Consider the following 20625-nt stretch of genomic DNA (forward strand, 5'->3'; position numbering starts at 1 on the left):
CTAGACCCAGCTGAAAAGGGGATGAGAGGAAGAGGTTGAATTGGATATAATCCTCAGCCCACCTCATCTGAGAAGCACAGGGTGGTGCAGAGGAGTGTGTTCACCCCAAGCAGCGGTGCTGTGGGTTGGAAAGCTTTTCTTTGGCACAGTCCCTCCAATGTTTGTGGCAAGATGGCACCACAAACATTAATTTAAGCGTAAATGGTAGAATCTGGGTACATATTTTTGCTGTGACCTGTAAATTACATAGTCTGTACATGCCCTGTATATTTGAAGCAACTGAGATGAATTCATTATAGAAGACCCATGACTGGAGTGATTCTCCCTTTCTGCAAGCAAACAACCCTGCTAAGTTGTGTCCAACACTTGCCAGCCAAGAGTCATTCCAGAAAAGTAACAACAGAATACAGCAACATAAACTCACACACTGCCGCTTTTTCTTTCACTTTCAGGATTCTGATAACGAAAATAACTAGGCAATACTTCTGACTTTGGGGGATATCAGTCCCAGCATAATCTGCCTGAGCAACAGCAACAACAAAAAAAAAGTAATGTATTTTGAAGTAGGAAAAAAAAGTAACTGCCAAGAATCTGCAGGATGCTAAAATACAGCTGATGGTGCAGCACAAATCTGGCATGTGGGAGAACTGAACCCAAATCACTCCAAATGCACAGTCCTCAAACAGATTTATGTTTTCTGTGGATTTAAACTCAAGTGAAACAATGTCCATGGGCAGAAAGTCAAAAGATAGCAACTCTAAATCCCAGCTTTACCTGGTTTAGCCTTTTTATGATCTTGAGCATGTCTATTCTCCATGCTGTATCGACCTTCCCATTTAACTCATGATAATGCTTAGCCAGTTTTGTCCCGAGCTTTGTTATCTCCAGATGAACATTTCTTTCAAGTTACAAGTGTTCTTATCTATGCTTTCAGTGAAAGCATTTGAAGTTTAAGTAGCAAGAAAAAGCCAACATTTTGTTTCCTAGAATATGCTATTGCCAAATGCCCCTCAAGAATTCAATCCTCTTCCCCAGATGGAAAACGTGCTGTGAGCAGACACGTGCAGAAGCTCCTTTTACATGCTCTACCATTATTGAGATGAATCCTCACCAGCCTCTGAGAAGTCACCAAAATTATCTCAGATATTTCACCTGTCATGATGAGCACTTACATCTTCCCTAGTAAAGCATGCATGTGATAACCTGAGTAGCAAGGTACTCGTGCCATGAAGCCAAGTCAGAAGTCAGGTCATCACATCATTGTGATGAGAGCAGGGAAGACACCCACAGAAATTATCCACCTTTTTAAACACCCACAAGATGGGTGAGATGTCATTTTAAGTAAGATGGTAAAGCAAGGACACACTTCAAAGGCTGTGAGATAAAACAGAACAAAACATTAAAAGCTGCCTTCTTTTAGGGATCAACCCATTCATCTTAAGGACATAAAGACAAAACATCTTCAATCTGGGGCCTGATCAGATTTTCAGTGTGATTAACAAACAACAAAGCAAAAAGAAAACAGAAATAATCTGTCACCACTAACTCAGCTAAGTTCAGCTACTAAGGCACACTACAGGGCAGCTTCTACTCTTTACCTGCAATTGAGAAGTGTAATAGAAAAAATTGCTCACTATTTTTCCACCTCCAGAATTTATCTTTTCTTTCCCCCCCACCCCCCCAGCTTTACTTTTTTAAACATTAATTAGGACTGCCTGCAGATTTCCCATCTATCTCCTACATATGGCCCATATGTTACCTACATGTGGAAATCCTCTACTAGCTTCTCTACTTGCTGCTTTCCCAATTCTTCTACCCAAGATGAACACTGGACCTTTTGCTCTTTTAGATGGGAGCTTCTGCAGAGCTGCTTTCCTATTACAGTTTGCTCTCCCCAAATCCTTTTTGGTCTTTTCATTTTCCTTGCCTTGCTACCCCATTATATGTCCCTGAAAACAGGTACCTAGCTTTAAATGCAGACATCACATAAGCTGATCCCATTGAAACAAGCAGTTGAGACTGCTCCACACAGCAACTCAGTTGTTTATTACAGCTCTTTGGCATCTGTGTGATCCACAACTGACTTATACACATCTGTATCTACATACTGTATATATAAAAAGCATATAAATACACACACACTTCATACTCTGCTTGGAAAGACTGAGGGTCAAGCATGCTTCAGTTCCTACACAATCTGATTAGACACATGCCTACTGACTTTGTTATGACAGCACCATTTTAATCCACCTACTATGTAATTTATTGACCCTGATTGCTTAAGCACTAGTTTTTACTAAGTCATGTGTCATTAAGTCAAATACACCTTACATGAAGGAACCCCATTGTTTTATTGTTGACCAAAACCTATCTAAGTATAGGCTGCTGGCAGAAGAAGCAGTCCTGCCCTCTTTTCAGCCTCTTCTGTGCATCCCTCTCCTTCAACACAAAGAAGGTAAAAAAAAAATAGCACTCAGATTTGAAAGTGACCTAAAATTGCACTATGGTTTAAGTCAACTATGAAACCACAGCCTGGCTACTTAGGGATCTAGGTAGATACTTCACCAGGCAATCAGTACTGCTGTTCCTACAACGAGGCTCTGCTATCCATAAACTTCAAACCTGCTTCCAACAACACTAATGAGAATTTAGGATTTAGGTCAACCACTGTTTTTTGATTGGATTAATTTAAGTGTTTATCCACAACAAAAACAACACTAGGTGTGGAGATTCCACTTGGTTTTGCAAACCTCAGCAATATTCTGGCTCAGATATTTCTTGAGAAATATTAATAGTACTACAAGTGCTTCTAGGAACTGACTAAAAAAAAAGAGCAGCATCTTCTTCCTTCAACACTGTAACCTTAAAGTAAAATACAGCAGCACTTCTGTACTGTAAGGAGAGACAGCAGGCCAGAAGATGAGTTGCTATCCATTTTTGTACAACAGACTCTGCCAGGAAACACAAAAGCTTACAGTAAGGAGGAGGGAAAACAGATCTAAAAGCTCTTGACAGTGAGGGTGGTGAGGTGCTGGAGTAGGTTGCCCAGAGAGGCTGTGGATGCCCCCTCCCTGAAGGTGTTCAAGGCCAGGCTGGATGAGGTCTAGTGGGAGTTGTCCCTGCCTATGGCAGGGAGGCTGGGACTATTCTAAACCATTCTAGGAATCCATGAACTCTTCAGGCCTACTTCTGATTCTTTATCAACAACACTCCTCCAGCTCATTCCACTTTCACAGTAACTGTGCTTTGTGGCTATTAAAGCATCTCGTTAACTAGAATTTATGCACTAACCTTTATTTAACTCAGTATATTCCAGTGCCCATGTAGTTTTCAGACTTTGAGCTGATTTTAATGTAGGTCTTTCTACCTGATTAAAAAAAACAGCCTGCGGATGTCATTCAGATAACTGTCACTGATGTCCTCAGTGAAAGCCATCAAATTAAAACTATTTTAACATCAGATAATTCATGGATTAGGACATATAATATTTACTGAGCAAGTGAAAGCAAGGGTCATTTCTGGGGTTTCAAGCATTTAAGGTCAATGCGACGCAACACTAGGGACGGAAGAAAGAACAGATCATTGTACCTGAGACTACAGAATACTGGCAAATCCACAAATCCAACACAACATGATGACCACAGCAAAAATTGAATGGGATGACTGCACTTCCAGATCTTACAGAACTCAGACAAACTCAGGACAGGACTAGATAAAAGGGTGGTTAAAATGTGAGAGTTGAAGGAATTTTCCTTGTATTAAAGATTCCTTGGATAATGTTATCAAAAGCTGCTAAGTAGGGAGAAGACTAGTGTGGTTCAAACTTCAGCTAACTTGAATTACATTGCCTCTGTTTAATCAGAAACAAGCATTTACACCTCACACTGGAGGTGAAATATAGAATCATCGACAGACTGAAGGAGTTGGGGCTGTTCAGTCTGCAGAAGAGAAGGCTCCGAGGTGACCTCATTGTGGCCTTCCAGTATCTGAAGGGGGCCTACAGGAAGGCTGGGGAAGGACTTCTCAGGATCTCAGGTAGTGACAGGACTAGGGGGAATGGAATGAAGCTGGAGGTGGGGAGATTCAGACTAGATGTGAGGAGGAGGTTCTTCACCATGAGAGTGGTGAAACCCTGGAATGGGTTGTCCACGGAGGTGGTCGAGGCCCCATCCCTGGAGGTGTTTAAGACCAGGCTGGACGAGGCTCTGTCCAGCCTGATCTAGTGTGGGGTGTCCCTGCCCATGGCAGGGGGGTTGGAACTAGATGATCCTTGTGGTCCCTTCCAACCCTGAATGATACTATGGGATAGGTTTGGTTGGAACAGATCTTTAAGATCCTCAAGTAGAATCATCACCTAACCCTACAAGCACCACCAGAACACACCATCTTTAGACTTTAACAATTAGCCCAGGATCTTCTAGCTCAAAGCTGTGCAAAGTGCATTGACAGAGGTATCACTGAAGACTGACATGATATTTATGACAGACAATTAAGCCTAGGAGCAAAAGAACAACCTTTTATAAGGAAGGTTTAACACAGATGCACTGTGAACTAAATTAAAACTTACTAGAAGTATGCCACCACCATGTCTTTTCCCTGTTATGGAACCCAGAGCTAAATAAACTGTTAAACACTTAGTGTGAAGGTATGCCAAACATTTCTCAGAACTTTCTTAAGGTCCCAACAAAGAACCAACCTTTTTTTTTTCCTTTTTTTTTTTTTTTTCTTTCTTTTCTTTTTTTTTTTCCAAAATGAGGCCTAGGTTAAATATTTTATTTGGCTCCTCAAGATGGACTGAGAAGTTGGGCACTAGCTCCAGATCAGTTCTTGGACTCACATCAAACATTACCCTGTCATTTATCCAGTCAGTCAAAACAATGTTTTCCATCTAAACCTTTAATGTTTATGTCCTGAAAAACTGCTAATTGAATCCAGTTCTTGAAATCCATTCTTTAATCTATACCATCTAATTTAGAGATAATGAGCAGAGAAGATAAGCATTATACAACGATTGCAGAATTAATCCTATAAATATTCAAGCCAAAACAGAAGACTGCTAGTCGCACACAGCCAAAGAAAATGTAGATTAAATAGCATTTGTGAGCTTGAGAATAAACCTTTAAAAACACTGGATATACAGATTCCTTTAATTCCAAACAGTTTTAGAATTCAAGAGCCCTCAAACTGCTTTTCCAATCAAAAAGGGTAATGAAAACCACGCAGAACACTTAGAAATATTCCTAGGCAAGAACTGACAACATATCGCCTGAATTAAGAAAATTCAATGTTTTTCTTAAACATGTAAAGCTTCCTTACAACAAATGACCTTATGTGAAACAACTCACAATTAGACAAATCATAAAAAAACTCCAAGTCTTTTGAACTCGAGAAACAGGCCAGTATTTCAGAAACACTCCCAAGCAACAGAATTGGTGCTCAGTAACTGCAAGAGCTGCTAACTCTGGAACAATCCCTAGAAAGGCAATTCTGCCAGCAAAGTCCCTTCCTAAAATATAAGATGACAAAAAAGCCACTCAGAAATACTCCTCAAGATTGTACTTGCTTTTGGGGACTGACTGCACAATTAAAACACCACACATAAAACCACTGCCTATTTCTTGCTGACAATCACACTCCTATCAGAGTACTTCTATTGTCACTGACATGATTTCATTACATGCTTAAATGTTAATAGAAATAAATATTAAACAAAATTGAACACAAAATCCAAAGGTGAAAGAGACAACTCCCTAAACAGTACCTTCCTTGCTTTCACATAAGGCTATAGACCATTTGTAATGTTTCAAAGATAAGCAGGTCTGAGTAGTCATTGCTCAGGAAGAAAAAAAAGAAAGTATTAAAGCACTGCATCAATAAAGCAATAACCTGAAGAGAAAGCTACAAAACACTCTGTAAAAAACAGGCAGCAGAGGTCCATGTAGCAGTCCCAGATATGCTTATTTGAAGACTTTTATTTCTAAGTGCAATATACAGACACTCACAAAGCTCTATGAAAACTATATTACAAATTTAGTCCAAGTATTTCCAAAGCAAAACATAAGCAGATCTGCTTTACTTTCCCTGTTAAAATAACATACTCTGAACAGTAAGTATGAAGCACCTCTCTTTATGAGGCATTAAACTGGAGATATTTCACATCCACCTGAAGTAAATACATCAACACTTTGAGTATTTTTAATCGCATTTGTTTTTCAAGGTGGTTAAAAACACTCTACGCAGAGAGGTGGATTTACAGTCTTATCTATTATTTTCTAATCACTTACCTTCATGCACTGACACTTCAGAATGCAGAGTACTATTTATGTGCTGGGGGATACTTTGAACTAGCTCTTTGCTTTATAAGTCTGTATGGTTTTAAAGAAAGCTCTAGCAGAGTTTTCAAGACGCCTTCCCCCCCTCCCCCCCACCTTTAAACCTATTTGCTTGGGTTCTTGTACAGAAAAGAACATACTGAAGTATTTTCCTCCCAGCATGCAGGTGAACAATTTTTATGATATCTTAAAATATTAGAGGTCAAGTGGTCTTCTGAAAGAGGGCAGCACAAGGTACTTCACCAAACCAACTGTGCAAAATCATTAACTCAGGAAGTTGGTTTTAAAAACCCAAACAAACACAACAACAAACAAAGAGATCAAAACAAAGAGTGTGACAGTTTCTTTCGAGTTTACACTGAGAAGACGGGGGCGGCGGGGGGGGAAGTTGGGATGCCGAGAAGGAGGAGAAGGTGCCCGGTGCCTCAAGTTCAGATCGGCCGACTTCGCCACACAGGGGAACCCGGCGGGCTACAGGGGCCGCGGGCCGGCCCGGCCCGGGCCAGGAGGGCGGCACCACCGCCCCGGAGCCCGCAAAGAGATGTTGTTCCGGAGGCGCGGAGCCCACGGTGGGTTAGGGAGGCAAGGAAAGAGCTCACAGTCTCGTTCTCTTCCCGAGGCCTGAAGGACTCCTCCGGCCCCAGGTTCAACCTCAAAGACACATGGAAGGAGCTCGCTCCCACCCCTCCAGCTGGGCTCTCCTCGCCCCGCTCTCCCGAGGGACCGGGATCCACGTCCCCAACACCCCGCTACTCTTTGCTTCCTTCGTCCCGTCTCTTCCCTCCCCCGTACCCGGCCGGCGCCCGACCTGCCCCACCGACGGCGGGCGGGATGGCGGGCGGGCGGCGGCAGGCCCCGACGGAGCCTGCCCCCTCAGCCTCACCTGTCAGTCGCAGCTTGACGGGCCCGTTCCGCCGGGCCCCTTGGTTGGACATGTCCCCGGCCGCTCCGCGGGCTCAGCGCTGCCTTGCCCGGGGCTCCCCCTGCCTCTGGGTCCGGGAAGGGAGACGGGGGGAGGGGAGGCGCTAATGGAGTCGGGCTGGGCGCTCAGGGCAGCGGCAGCCGCCGGAGGAGGAGGAGAAGGAGAAGTAGCCCGGATGTGCCCAGCGTCGCCATGAGCGGGGCCGGGGCCGGGGCTGAGGAGGAGGCGGAGGAGGAGACGCGGCCGCCTTCCCCGCTTCCCTTCCCTCCGCTTCCCCGCCCCCTCGCCCAGAGCCCGGGCGGCGAGCACAACAAAGCCGGGACGGAGAGCAGCACGGCGGGCGGATAGACGGTCGCGTCGCCTCCCCTCCCCCGGCCCGGCCTACCCCCGGGGGAGGCCGCCCGCCCAGCGCGCGCCCCACCGGGCAGGAGGAGCGCGCCCCGCCTTGCCTCAGGGTCTGAAGGGCGAACCGCGTCAGGTGGCGGCGACGCTTGGGGTCCTTCTCTGGAGAGCTGGTGGGGTTGGGAACGACGGGGGTGGGTTGCCATGGCTGAGAGGAGGGGAGATGACAATTAAGTTGGGGGGGTGGGACAGGAGGATCGAAGGTACAAATGAGAAAAGGCCTCACGCGTGAGAACTTGAAGCCAGGCTGAAATGTGGGGAGTCAGGGGTGCTGAATACTGCGTGGCTAGGGTGTGATGGACAGGCTGTGGAAATTGTTACGCTGTGGGCCGATTCCCTTCTCTGTGCTTTGTAGGTATCAGCAGCAGTTCTGCAAGCTGCCAAGGTAATGAAAAAAAAATTAACTCCCCTATACATACATATACACACACACACATACATATAAATGCCTTGCATCCATGCTGTGTGACCTAGTTTAAGTCCTGTCCCAGAGGAAAGGTGATTCTTTCCAGAGTTTTTCTAGCACTGCAGCATGCATCCAGTGAGGGGAGTTCCATGATGGGAGTCAATGGCAGCTTTCTGTAGGGTCAAAGAGATCTCTGAAAGATGGGAAAAGCTCTCAGAAAAGCTGTGGAGGGTGCCACAGTAAAGTTCACCTTAGAAAACCAAGCTGTTTTTCCTGACAGCCTTAGTCATCTGCATTCATTTGGTCATGTCATTGCATAGGCTTCTTCCTGTTGAGCCAACGTGTGAGGTATTATGGATTAGGATCCAGTCTATGGATCAGGATCCAAACACACAATGAAAAGCTGGTCTGTTCTTCACAGAGTTTATAATGTAGCTCCTACAGAGCCCAGGGGCTTTCTTTTCTGAAGTTAAGTATATGGAAGTGAGCTGTAACCATGTTTGAAGCAGTCCCATCTTGACAGAGCTCTGAGCTTGGGCCTCATTAAATAAAATCTGGGCAAGAAAGTATTTTTTTCCCCAGGAAGGCCTTGGAGGTAGAATGCAGTTCTCAAGGCTTTTTTCCCTTAAAATGAGACCCCTCCCTACAGTGGGTATGTGTGGATTCACATCTCCTTCCTCCCAATGTATACTTTTAAGTGCCACGTTTTTGCAGGTGGACGTTTTCAATGCTTCCTGCTGTTGTGGCCCTGCTGTTCCAGTATCACTTCACCTGGGAGCAGAGTAGTTCTGGATCAGAACCTGGGATCCCTTCCTCACACAAGGCCCATGCAACTGCCTGTTCGACACAAAGCTTGTGTCAGAAAGGAACCTTTCTTGACAGCACAGACCTCAACAGAAAATGCTGATTCATTGCTTAGCCACTATTTCAGGCAAAGACAATTTGAGACAAGTCTAAACTTCATTTACTACAAAATGCAGACTCAAGGTATTGACTGATTTTATGGCCTATATGCTGCACTAAAAGAGTTAAAAACTTGATGTGTAGTGGTTAGGTAAATTCACACACACCTCCAAGCCATTCCAGGCTCCTGATTCCTGCATTAAACAAAGAAGAAAAATCAGCCCTCAGAATTGAAGGTCATACTATTAAAGTTTCAAACTGTTACAAATTCACCCAGCCAGGTCATTATCCTTTCCTAAAGCCAACCATAAAAAGCAAGTGGATGATGGGCTGCAATTGTTGTGCCATTACCTGGCCACTGCTGAACTGTCTAGAGCTGTGAAATACAAAGCTCCTTTTTCCATACTTGACACATTCATAAGTTACTCTAGAGTTTTCCTAACTTGATGATTATCTCGGGGATCTTGCAGTGCGCTCTGGACCCAGCATTCAATAATTCTGATACCAGTTGACAAAGGTATTTAATGTGATGTTAAGCATTGTACTCTTGCTACATGATCTTTTTCTAATGGATAACTAGCGTGTCAGACATTAATTGCAGTGGCAGTGTTAAAAACCCCCACACTATTGAGATTCAATACAGTATTTCGTGGCTCAGTAGGTATATGAACGTTGTAATGCTTAAAGCATTGTTAAAAAGTCATGAAGTAGAATTAGTGTCATACTACTTTTCAGAAAGCAACTTGCTGAAAAATCAAATTTTCTAATATTTTTTAGGCAGGCTGCTCACCTTTCAGTGAAAATATTGTGATAGATGGCAAATGTCAGTGCTTTAATTGACAGTTTTTACTTTTGGGTCACTGTATAAACTGCACTGGCTGCAAGGCTGACTTGAGCTTTTTTACTAATACATCCAAAATGCATCAGTGACAGCTAAGAAAGTCCTGCACAGTAAGTATGTATTTAACAGGGTGACAGAAGAGCTTTAGCTCTCATTAGCACCTGCAGGCATGGTGTGTCCCCCATTTAGGTCAGGGCTATGTCCTCTCTTGACTAACATAGGTAGAAATGACCTAGATCAGGTTGCACTCGCATAGACAAATGCACCAGGTGTGAACTGCTCTCCTCTGCCCTTCTGGCTTTGTGTAAACATCATAATGACTGCACCTTAGATGTCCTACAGATGTCCCATCATATCTACCAATCCTGTAGGGAAGTCAGGATTTTTGTTCACTGCTCCCCTTCACTGACGAGAATTGCCAAGTAAAATTTAAGACAAGCATCACCGTAAGGAATCTGTGCAAGATCTGCGGCGAGCAGAGCAGAGGTCAGGAAGCCTTGCAAAGTGCCAAGAACTGCAGTGAATGTAGACCAAAGACACTGACAGTTCTTGATGATTGAAAATGTTACTTTTCCAACAAAAGAATTCCATACGAATCTTATGATCCAGAGTTTCTTGGGCCAGTGCTATCCCCAAAGTTCTCAAAATATCCTCTGATTAATGGAACAGATATCTTGCTGATCCTGCTGCAAGTTTTAGAAGCCAACAGTTTACAGTAAATTTTGCTTGTGCAGTTCCATTTCAAGGGTGAATAAAGGTTTCATGCTTTGCAGTGCTGATCTTGTGAGATAAGCAAGAAAATATCATCATTAACTGCTGACAAGTGATCTGTATTTCACTCTAGGCTGCTATCACTGACCAAGAAATCCTTTCAAGATGAGGTAGCTAGATCAGATCCACAGGGAAGGGAGTGCCGTGCATCACCCTGCATCTCACTTTTGGATGACAGCCTTGCTGCTGGGCTCAGGAGGGAGTCCCATCCTGTCTTCTTCAGCCAGAAGTTAGCAAGTGAGGCACAGTCATAAGGGTTGCAAGAAGTGTACAGAAAAGAGGTAAGCTCAGGCCTCTTTAGAACACCAACAGAGCTGTAGAGGCATATATAAGGACAGAATAATAGTTTGTACCATATTACTGAAACTTTTGAAGAAGTATTTAGAAAGACAAAAACCTTATTTTGTTCTGTGACTGCACAAAAAAAAGGGCTTTGATTTCTGAACAGGAAGAAAAAGAAGATATTTCTCAAAATATTTAGTGGTTTTGGGCACTAGGAAAGATGAACAAATGTCCCTACCCAAATAGTGTTAATTTTCAGAAGAGGATAGTTGTAGTTGATTTTTGCAGGTGGAGTCCTCTCCATCTTTAGAAATGGAAGAGTACACTGGAAATGAAGGGTGCTATAAGGTTTCTTCCTCCTGCTAGTGCTAGTCCCTGCAACTTGCCATTCCCCACTCTTGCTGGCTTTCCCTGTTTCTGGCTGTGACTGGTGGAGGAGTTCGGGGCATTGTGTATATTACTGATGAACTGAACTAACTGTATTCAAGTGCTGAGACACAACATGCTTAAATGTCTTGTTTAACTCTGGCACTGTTACTACTCAGAAACGAAGAGAGGTAACCTAGCAGTGGAAGACATACCTGTAAGAGTTATATGTTGAAGAAACATGTCTAGACAGGGGCTCTGGTTCTCACTAAGATTACCTTTGGCATGCAGAGACAATGTTTATGCAAGAGGTCAAGATTCAATCCATTTCTCAAGCTGGAGCTTGAGATGAAGCTTTTCAGGAGAAGAAACTAGGAAGGAAATCTCCACCCATATGCTGGCTACTGAAACAGGGGACAGAAGCTTGGAAGCAACAGACACTATAGCCCTCTGAGACAGGATGTGTCTTGGGGAAATGATGTGTCTCTGAAGGGAAATGACTGCAGCTGTGGCTACAAAAAAATGCATGAGCTCCCATATCACAGGATTTTCCAGTGGTTAGTCACTAAGATAACTTCTAAGTCCATCCATCCAGAACAGATTAGTAACTGATGCACAGATATTCCATGGAAGTTCTTTAGCCATGTTATTTCCTCATCATGTCCTGCAGGATAGTACTATCCTAATGTGACTTTAGAAGAAGAAAAAAGGCAGATTGAACACAGAATAAATACATGCATTGTGTGGCATTTCATTACTGAATTAATTGCTGAAAGAGGTAACTCTATTGGAGGAACCATGTCCTGGAGCTTGGGCAAATGACTAGAGACTACACCTGCACTCCAGCCCTGCTGTCTAGTTCGAGACAACACTTCTCTGCTCTGAAGTTAGTGTCTTACAATCCATAACCCGGTGACAGGCTTTGCACAACACAAAAGGCAGAGCCTGGCTTCAGTTTTTAAGCATAATGAAGTTAGAGGCCTAAAATATTTTGTCTGCTTTTTCTTACAGTTAAAATTGGTGGAATGCTAACTCAAAGTACAAACTAGGCCATCAAAAGTTGTGAGCCAAAAAGAAGGTCTATTTCTGTAAAATATTTCCTTTATTATTCTATGATTTCCACTTATTTATCCATAATGTACTGTTGATAGTACAATTTCTTTACCAGACTCTTGGATGACTGGCTCTGTCGAGTGCTTTAAGAGCTACATGCAAAGTGTTCCAACTGAAATTACTAAGGTTTCCTGAAGAACTACATGTTCCCTCATGTAACTGTCTTGCAGGACTTTCTCATGTTGCTTTGTGAATGAAGCAGCTGTAGAATCTCATCCTTAGAGTTGACTGATATAAATAGATCAGTCAAAAACTTTACAGAATAAGGCAGTTAGAAACAGTCTCCTCTGGGTGACATGTATGAAGAATTTGCTTTGCTCCTGTCCTACAACATCTGTCTCCAGATACTGTCTGATTCAACTTGACACAGTATTTGTCCCAGTGGTATGCAGCTGAGACAAATGAAGTGTTGTTAGGAAGACTGTCAGCCCAAACAAGTATTTAGGAGTTGACACACAGCACTGTTTTCGGCCAAGCCATATTATTTAGTCACTAAATGGATACCAAACCTTCTCTGATCTTTCCTATTCCACATGGCCCAGTATCAATTTGAAATAACATTCTGTTTGCTGTAAGATCTCCTACACTGTATGTCTCGGTGAGTCTTAATTACACTGATGCTGAGTGCAGCATGCCATTGACAGTGATACCAAAAGCTGTCTCAGTCCTGCTGCTGTAAATTCACCCCTTAGACACTATTGATCTAGTGTGATATACTGGCTGCCACCTTAAATCAATCCCTTGGCTTGCCTCGTTAGCATCCTGCTTGAGGCACAGCCACTATTTGGTGCTTGGGAAGAAGTGAAAAACATTCTGTGATGCACCTTCCATCCATGCAGCCAAGAAAAGCTTTCCTGACTCCCCCAAAACCCTAGAACGTTACTTGATAAGCCTTAATACTCCAGCACAATTAGCTTGTTCTTATTAGACATTGTTACTTGTCTAGATATTCAGGGATTAAACCCTCATGTTTCTTGCTTTCCAGAGTTGCATGCCAGGGGTTAAGATGAGGTCTTCAAGACGATCCATTTATGCCATTCCAATCTGTTGCAGGGACTGTGTCTGTTAGAGATAGATACTGATATAGGTAGGAAACAAGGCTTAGCAACAGACCCCTCTGCCTATCTAATGCTGGCAGAGCACAACTGGTAGTTTACACTTGGTGCAGTGTAAACCACTTAAACCAGCCCTCACCTGACAGCTCTGATTTTCTATGTTTCTTCAAGCAAGCAGAAGTTTCTCTGTGTGTCCCATATAAGTTCCAAAATGTTCCATTCAAGAGACATAATTAATTCCAGGAGATTTATGTATTACCTTCAGAAGTATATTGTTAATCTTCAGTGTTCAAAGACAAAGCCGTCTAACAAAGCCTTAACCCCACGAGCAAACACAGACTCAGAATGAGCTGTCCTAAAATGTACACACCACAAATACTCACACAGCTTTGTGAATTGCTGAGAAGAGCCCAGGCTATCCAGCTTTGGAAGCACTCTGTCTTGTATTAACAAGTCAGGAGACATTTATAAACACACTCCATGAAAACTAAATGCCTAAGTTAGATCAATCATGATGCACAAGCATTTGTAGGTTCAATAAACAACAATCCCTCTTCTTTTTCATCCTGTTCCTAACATCTTTTGAACTGCAGAAATACCAAAGCCATCCACAATCTGTACCAGCTTATTTTGTGCTTTCCTTCAACAAAATTGTCCACAGGTCCACTGTGAAATCTATCTGAGAGGACTGAAGATAAAGTTCTCTTTAAAATTATTGTATACTAAAATTTCTAAAGCAAGGTTGCACACCAGGTAAGAATAGCACAGATATTTAAGTAGGTTAGTAGGTCTAGTGAAGTGCTAAAAGTAACCTAAAGCAAGATCTGTCACCATGTGTCTTGAATCAGTCTTTTATTCTACTCTTGAAACCCTTTAAAATAGAACTGGAGGAAATGTGGTGGTGGGTTGGTTTTTTTTCTTTTTAGCAGTAGAACTCAGGGGCAATATGTCTAATTAGGCAATAAAAGATATGAGGTCTTGGTTCTGCAGTCAGATGTAACCACCTTACATACATTCAGACACATCTAGCCCCTGTATGCATATAGACTCATTCCCTGGCTGGAAATTCTAGGGGTTTTGGACAACTGTCACATCTCATTTGTTCTGCGGAAGTGCCTTGCACTGTTTGGTTGCTACAAATGTAACAAACATTTGGATTATGTTGCTAGAAAGACATTATGTTCTAATTTGAGGCTAATACATGGTTGGCTATGAGGAAGTAAGCTTTCCATTTAGTTAAACTGGGGGGGGGTCAGGGTTTTTTTAGTCATGTCTGCAATAGAGCAGATCAAATTTTGTATTTTGCAGCAGTGCAAGATATTTGCAATGTGCTATTGGTTATATGGAACTGAAAAGTTTTTAAAGGGAGTTTGCACAGAAGCTGCTCACAGGAGTAGGTTAATCTGATTTTTCTTAAGTAAAATCTAGGATTATTTGCTATAAAATTGGTTTTATTAGAAATCATTAGATCCCCGTTGTCAGTCTTCCTCAGTCACCTCTGGTTTTGCTTTCTGACTTCATTTAAATTTCATACAGTTGTCACTATTCCTCCTCTACTTACGTTTTCCTTTTCTAATCCTTGTCTGGCCACTGACTCTAGGTGTTGATATACACTTAAGTACAGATGGGGTAATAGCCTTACTGTTAGGAACTAGATAAACCAATCTTTCTACACAGAAGAAAGATTCTTGCTTAATTTAAGTCAAATTTTGCAAAGCAGTTCTTCAGAAATGGAATGTGAGTGTCCTGTCTGTCCTATCCCCCTGCCTGTTATTTTCCTATGCTGGTAATATTCTCTCTTCTAAGTTATATGGAGTTCAGCAATGGGCTTTTTAGCCATTAGGAGAAAGGAAATGACATATGGAGAGAATTCAAGTTCCTCCTCATTCCTAGAGAGTCTGTCCAGAAAGTTAGTACGCTGAGCTCTGTCCAAGTGCCGTTTCCTGCTCAGAATTGGGAAGGGGAGCTGGGGGTGGGAGAAGAGATGGAGAGGCAACATTAAATTGCTGCTTCTGATTAACAGCAACATTCTGCAAACGATTTCACAGTATTGCTTTGAACAGAAATGAACCTCTGCAGCCCAAAGATGTGTAGCAATACACTGATGAAAGAGCTATTTTTACATCTGTTTCATATAGTGGGTAAAAATGAAGTGATTTGGATGGTAGAAATGTGCCTTGGAGATTATTCAAGATTTTCTGATAGCTTTGTACATCCAGTCTTTCACATGCCCACAGAACATTATTACATGCTCCTGGTATTGGAGCTATTTTAGCACTGTGAACTTGTACACAAAGCAGTCTGCTACAGGCAATAAATGAGACAGCTTTCCACTATTTTTTAAATAGCTATCTAAAAATCACACCTTCAAAAGATGACCTTGTGATTTTCATTTCATGTTGCATTGCAAATGGAAAAATAGAAAATACAGGAAATGAAGTAGAAGGCTTGCTCATTATGCTGCCTCTTTTGTTGAGCTCTAGGTGTAATCCAGCCTCTTCCGTAGTGAAATCAGTGCCATTGATTTTGCTTTCAGTGTGTCAGTCACTTGGAACTCCCTTCCTGATCTATGATTTATACATCACTTCTGGATCAGACCCATTGTTATTTAAGTGATTAGCACATTTTAGTGTGGCCAGGCAAGTTCTATTTAAGAATTAACAGGATTTTTCTCCACCCTGCTTTTTCTCTTCTAGTCCCTTTAAATCCCAACTCCATTTCCCTCCCACTAATGACACTCCCTAGGGCAGAGGGTAAGCAGCAACCTGGAAACAGGCCATAGCTCTTCCACGAAATCTTCTGGCTTCTGTGGAAGATGTCCATTTCCTGGAGCCAGCCTGAGACAGACAGTGCTCTGCAGTCAGAACTGGAATCCAGTGACCCTTATTCCATATGGAGTGCTATGCAGCTCACAGAAAATCAATTCTTTCTCAGCTATCTACATGCCGAGTTTCTGCCCGACTTGTATCAGTGCCGTGGATCAATAAGAAGGAAGTGTTTTCTAATGCAATGAACAACTTTGCACACTTGTAGCTTGAGTGTTCTCCTGAGGGCTTTTTTTTTCCCTTGAGTTCTGCAGTTTGGTTGGCTATATCTCTCCCAGCCTTAGGAGGGCATCACCTAATTCCCTCTTTTCTCCTAACACTTTTCCCTGAAGGTGAGTTAAGTGTTTAACTCAGGCCAAAAGGTTAACCTGTTTCTTAATAGGTTTTAAGTGAGAGCTCAATGTTGTCTTTTACAGGACAAGCAAGTATTGTCAGTCACAAGTAGCCTTCATTAATTACTTCTTGGTTTGAATAACAGTAGTTCTGCCCCAGATTACACATGCTCCCAAACATTATATCATACTTTATCACAAAAAAAGATCAAATCCTGCTGGGATAATCCTGTATTCCAGAAAAGGATAATCATGGCCAGAGGTGCTGTGGGTTAACTAGAGAAGTGGATATCAGGATTCCCAAGCTCCAATTCTCCAACTACTTTCTGAACATCCGCAATTAGGTTTCTTGTATTTCAGTTTGTTCTGCTACAAAATAGATTTAGAAATGGAAGAGAACTATGAAACATTGTTGGCTAGTGCATTCCTTTTCTTGTTCACTTAGAGCTGTTCCTTTTTGCTGATGTACCACTGTAGTTCCATGCAATTTGAATCATTCTGTACAGTAGCAGGTAGCAGCTGTTACTGCTACAGTCTAAATCAGAGGAAAATACAGAATAGATTTATCTTATTTTAACCATTTCGAGCTTTTCCACAATTTAAATTGTTCTTCCTATAGTGGGAATTGAACAGACATGCTATTGAAGAAGAGGTCTGCAAAGCCTCTGGTCCTTATTCAGAGCTTGGCACCTCTGGAAACAGCAAGTGGAAGCCATCCCACAGGCAGCATCTGCTAGCATCAGAATTTCAGAGGTGGTTACCTTTGCTGGAATCTTAGACTGAACTCTTGCCATCACTCCACAGATAAAATAGCATTAGCAACAGCTGCATTCCAAGCCAGTTGATGTCAGCAGGGGTCTGTTATTGTTGCTCTCAGCACAGAGAATTTGGCAGACTGACACAGAGGCCACCAGACATTTATTCCAGCCCTTGTCCTGAATTAGGCATTTGCCAAATAAAGAAAGCTAGCTCTTAAATCTGGCTGGGCAACACACACAAAAAGCCCCAAACAACAAACCAAGTACTAGGAGCAATAACAACTCTCCTCTCCCTTTTAGCTTCTACCACTTTTTTAAAGCAGTCTAATGGGTGACTATGATTCTAACCTCAGAAACAGTTTGCATTTTCTTAGAATAAGGAGTGACTCACTCCAGTCACTTACTCATAATCACTGTAGATTGTTGCTTGTGGAAGTAGGTGCTGCCAAGAACAAGGCTCATTGGTGGATAGGCTGAATGCATTTTTCTTGGATAAAAACAGTCTCAGTCCCAGAAAGTTAATTGCTAAGCCACTGAATTGTCAGGCATCTATAGAAAAAAAATGCAGCATTCTATTATTAACTCAATATATTGGATAATTCTGAAACAAGTACTTGAAGGGAAAGAAAAAAAAATAAAGAGAGAGAATACTATTTATCATGGGTTGAGTTGAATCTGCTGCTGATAGTCAACCCTGTACTGCCATCATGCCAGCTTCAAAATGAAAGTGCTGGCTGGAGCAAAGTATGATGGGGCTTGAAGTTCAGATTGGAACATGAGAGGCTTCCTGTTCCAATTGCTGCTTCTGGTTTCTAGTTTTGGGGTACTGGCCTTTGCCGCTGGGTGGACTGCAGGTCAGGGGGTTGGAAGAGATCATTAGCATCTGCTACTGTACTTCTCTCACAAATAGGCTCAGGTCATTGTGCATTGAATCATTTCCAGTAAAACTCTCCCTCACAACTCTTTATCTCAAGCCAGAGGGCTTTTTTTTGGTGCTACTTTACCTCCCTTCTGGGGGGGGGGGGGCGGGAAGAGAGGGCTTTGTGAGAGTAGGCTGTGTTAACCTAGGACAATATTGAACACGTATTCTGCATTCTCATCCCCGTTACTAGATACAGGGATAGAAAAGCCAAACTACAGCTATGCAAAATAGTGATTAAAGGAAGGAATTTTGAAGTACAATACCCTGACATACCCTTTAAAAAAATATTATACCTTATATTTAATCTGGTTAAATATAAGGAAGTTAGCAGAGGAATGGTTTCTGTAAGCAGAAGAGGTGCCCCAATGGATTTAATCTTAGTATTTTCTTAATGGGAAAATAAAGTCTATCATTCCCACGTGGTGGCAGTTGCATCCAACTCCACAGTAACCTCCTAAAAGCAAACGAGCCTGGGAAGGTGCCTGGAGCACCCTCTACTGGAAAATATGGAATTGTAGGGGTAGAAACTCACTCTTACCCTGGAATCCTGAAATTTATTTCACAAGTCGTTGTGTCATTGCCCTGTGTGGAAGCAATAATTTGACTGCTGAATCTGGGCTTCACAGAATTGCTTTTATGTAGGTTACTTCTTCCAGTTCTCTACAGTCACACAGTAAATCACTATTTTATAACCAGTGCTTTGAAGGCAAAGCTGGAGTTTTGACAGCAAAGGACAGAGAAGGCTACACTACGGATACATAAGAGCCCTACTTTTTTTTTTTACCCCCACTAAAGATTAAAGGCTTTGGCACTACAAGGCAGATGGCTCTTTCTTTGCTGCACAGGTACTGCCAACATAACACCAGAATGTGGCCCCAAGGGTGCTGCAAGTATCTGTGATGTTAGTGCCAGACTGGAGCAGAATGGCAGCCTGGCACTGTCTGCAGCTTCTTCTGCAGGTGCTGTATGCCACCTGCAGTATTCCCCCTTGGCACAGAAGGCTGTCAAGGCTGTGAGCACACTGCAGCTACAGCTCAGTCTCACCCTTCATTTGGCAGCACAGGCAAAGACAGAAGGTTAGGAGCAACGACATCAGCTTCTCCAGCAGAAAATGAAATGGGGTTACAACAGCCATTATTCTGATTGTCTTTAAAGACTTCTATCATAAACCTTATTACTGTGCAGCTTTGTTTTGGGGTAAACAGCAGGGCAGCAAAAAAGATAGCATCATCATTAAGGAGTTAATGGTATTGTGATACACCAGTGACAGCAACATGCATCTCAAGCCTGGTCTGAGCTGGCTTTAAAAGACCAGGAGAAGGATGCTGAGGCTGGTGAATTCACAATGATTGCTTTGCAGAAGACCTTACTGCTGCTAGCCACATGATATGAATGCATATAGATATGTTAGCTTTTATAACATTACCAAAGTACCTAAGAACCAAGTAAGTGGCTCACACAAGTCATGTGGATGCTGCTGTAGATCAGCCTCCAGTTAGGGAGGGTACCACTTATGCAAGCAAATATGAAACAGGGAGGAGCAGACTCATCACTTCCATTAGTGTGGTGCATCTACCACATTAGCAATGATTTTTTTAAAGAAGCCTTCAGTAGCAGCATATGAGAAGGAGAGTCTAGATTTAGAGTATCCTTTTAAGGCCAAGTATTCTTAATGAAGAATTTAGAGTTACACCAAAACCCACTTACATATGCACTTCAAAATCAACTTGAAAGTACACAGCAAGCAGCCTAGACTAACTCAACAAGACCAAACCACAGTCAGATTCACTCAGCAGAAGGGAATTTTGTTTTTCACTACTCTTCTCCCATAAAGACAAAGGCAAAGGTTCTGGGGACCCTGGAGCAATTTCCTACACATCAGGTTATTCCCCTACTTCGTGTTACAAGTTTCAGGAGCATACCATGCTTCATAAGCTATTGTCTTGGCTTAAGCTGGCTGGCCACATAAGGGGGGACAAGGGACAGATGGGGCTCCTACCATCCCATCTCCACAAGTGCCATAGAGCAAGATGGATCATACATTCTAGACCACACCTTCAACTTTGCTCTCTAGAACAGAGAGCTGCTTTGAAGTCCTCACAGATAAGTAGCACTACTAGTATTTAGTTATTTTTCCCCAAAGGCAGAAGATAGCTTAGCTCTGTTACAAAGTAGAACAAAGACAACAGCTGTAAAGAGATACCTAGAGGAAAGCAACAGATCATTTGCTCAGCATTAACAAAGCTGCAACACAAAAGGCAGAGCTTGGGAGCACCAAGCTCTTCCAACACCATCTCCAGAACTGAATCACTCCTGGCTTAGAGCTACATTCCTGCTATTATACATTTCTCTTAAATATACTTACTATAAAGACAACAATTGACACAAATGGAAA

General features: G+C 42.5%; 1 protein-coding gene across 1 annotated transcript in view; it reads right to left on the reverse strand.

The window, feature by feature from the left end:
• SMURF2 (SMAD specific E3 ubiquitin protein ligase 2) overlaps positions 1-7556 on the reverse strand; it is a 60435-nt gene extending 52879 nt beyond the window's left edge. Inside the window, exon 1 of the mRNA XM_068151097.1 lies at positions 7216-7556. Within this exon, the coding sequence (XP_068007198.1) occupies positions 7216-7267 (52 nt within the window). The 5' untranslated portion in view covers positions 7268-7556. The remainder of the gene's footprint in view (positions 1-7215) is intronic.
• Positions 7557-20625: the final 13069 nt, after the last annotated feature.

The sequence above is a fragment of the Melanerpes formicivorus genome, unplaced genomic scaffold, assembly GCF_026170545.1.
Source record: "Melanerpes formicivorus ecotype bairdi unplaced genomic scaffold, bMelFor1.0.p_v2 SCAF_21, whole genome shotgun sequence".
Taxonomy (NCBI): Eukaryota; Metazoa; Chordata; class Aves; order Piciformes; family Picidae; genus Melanerpes; species Melanerpes formicivorus.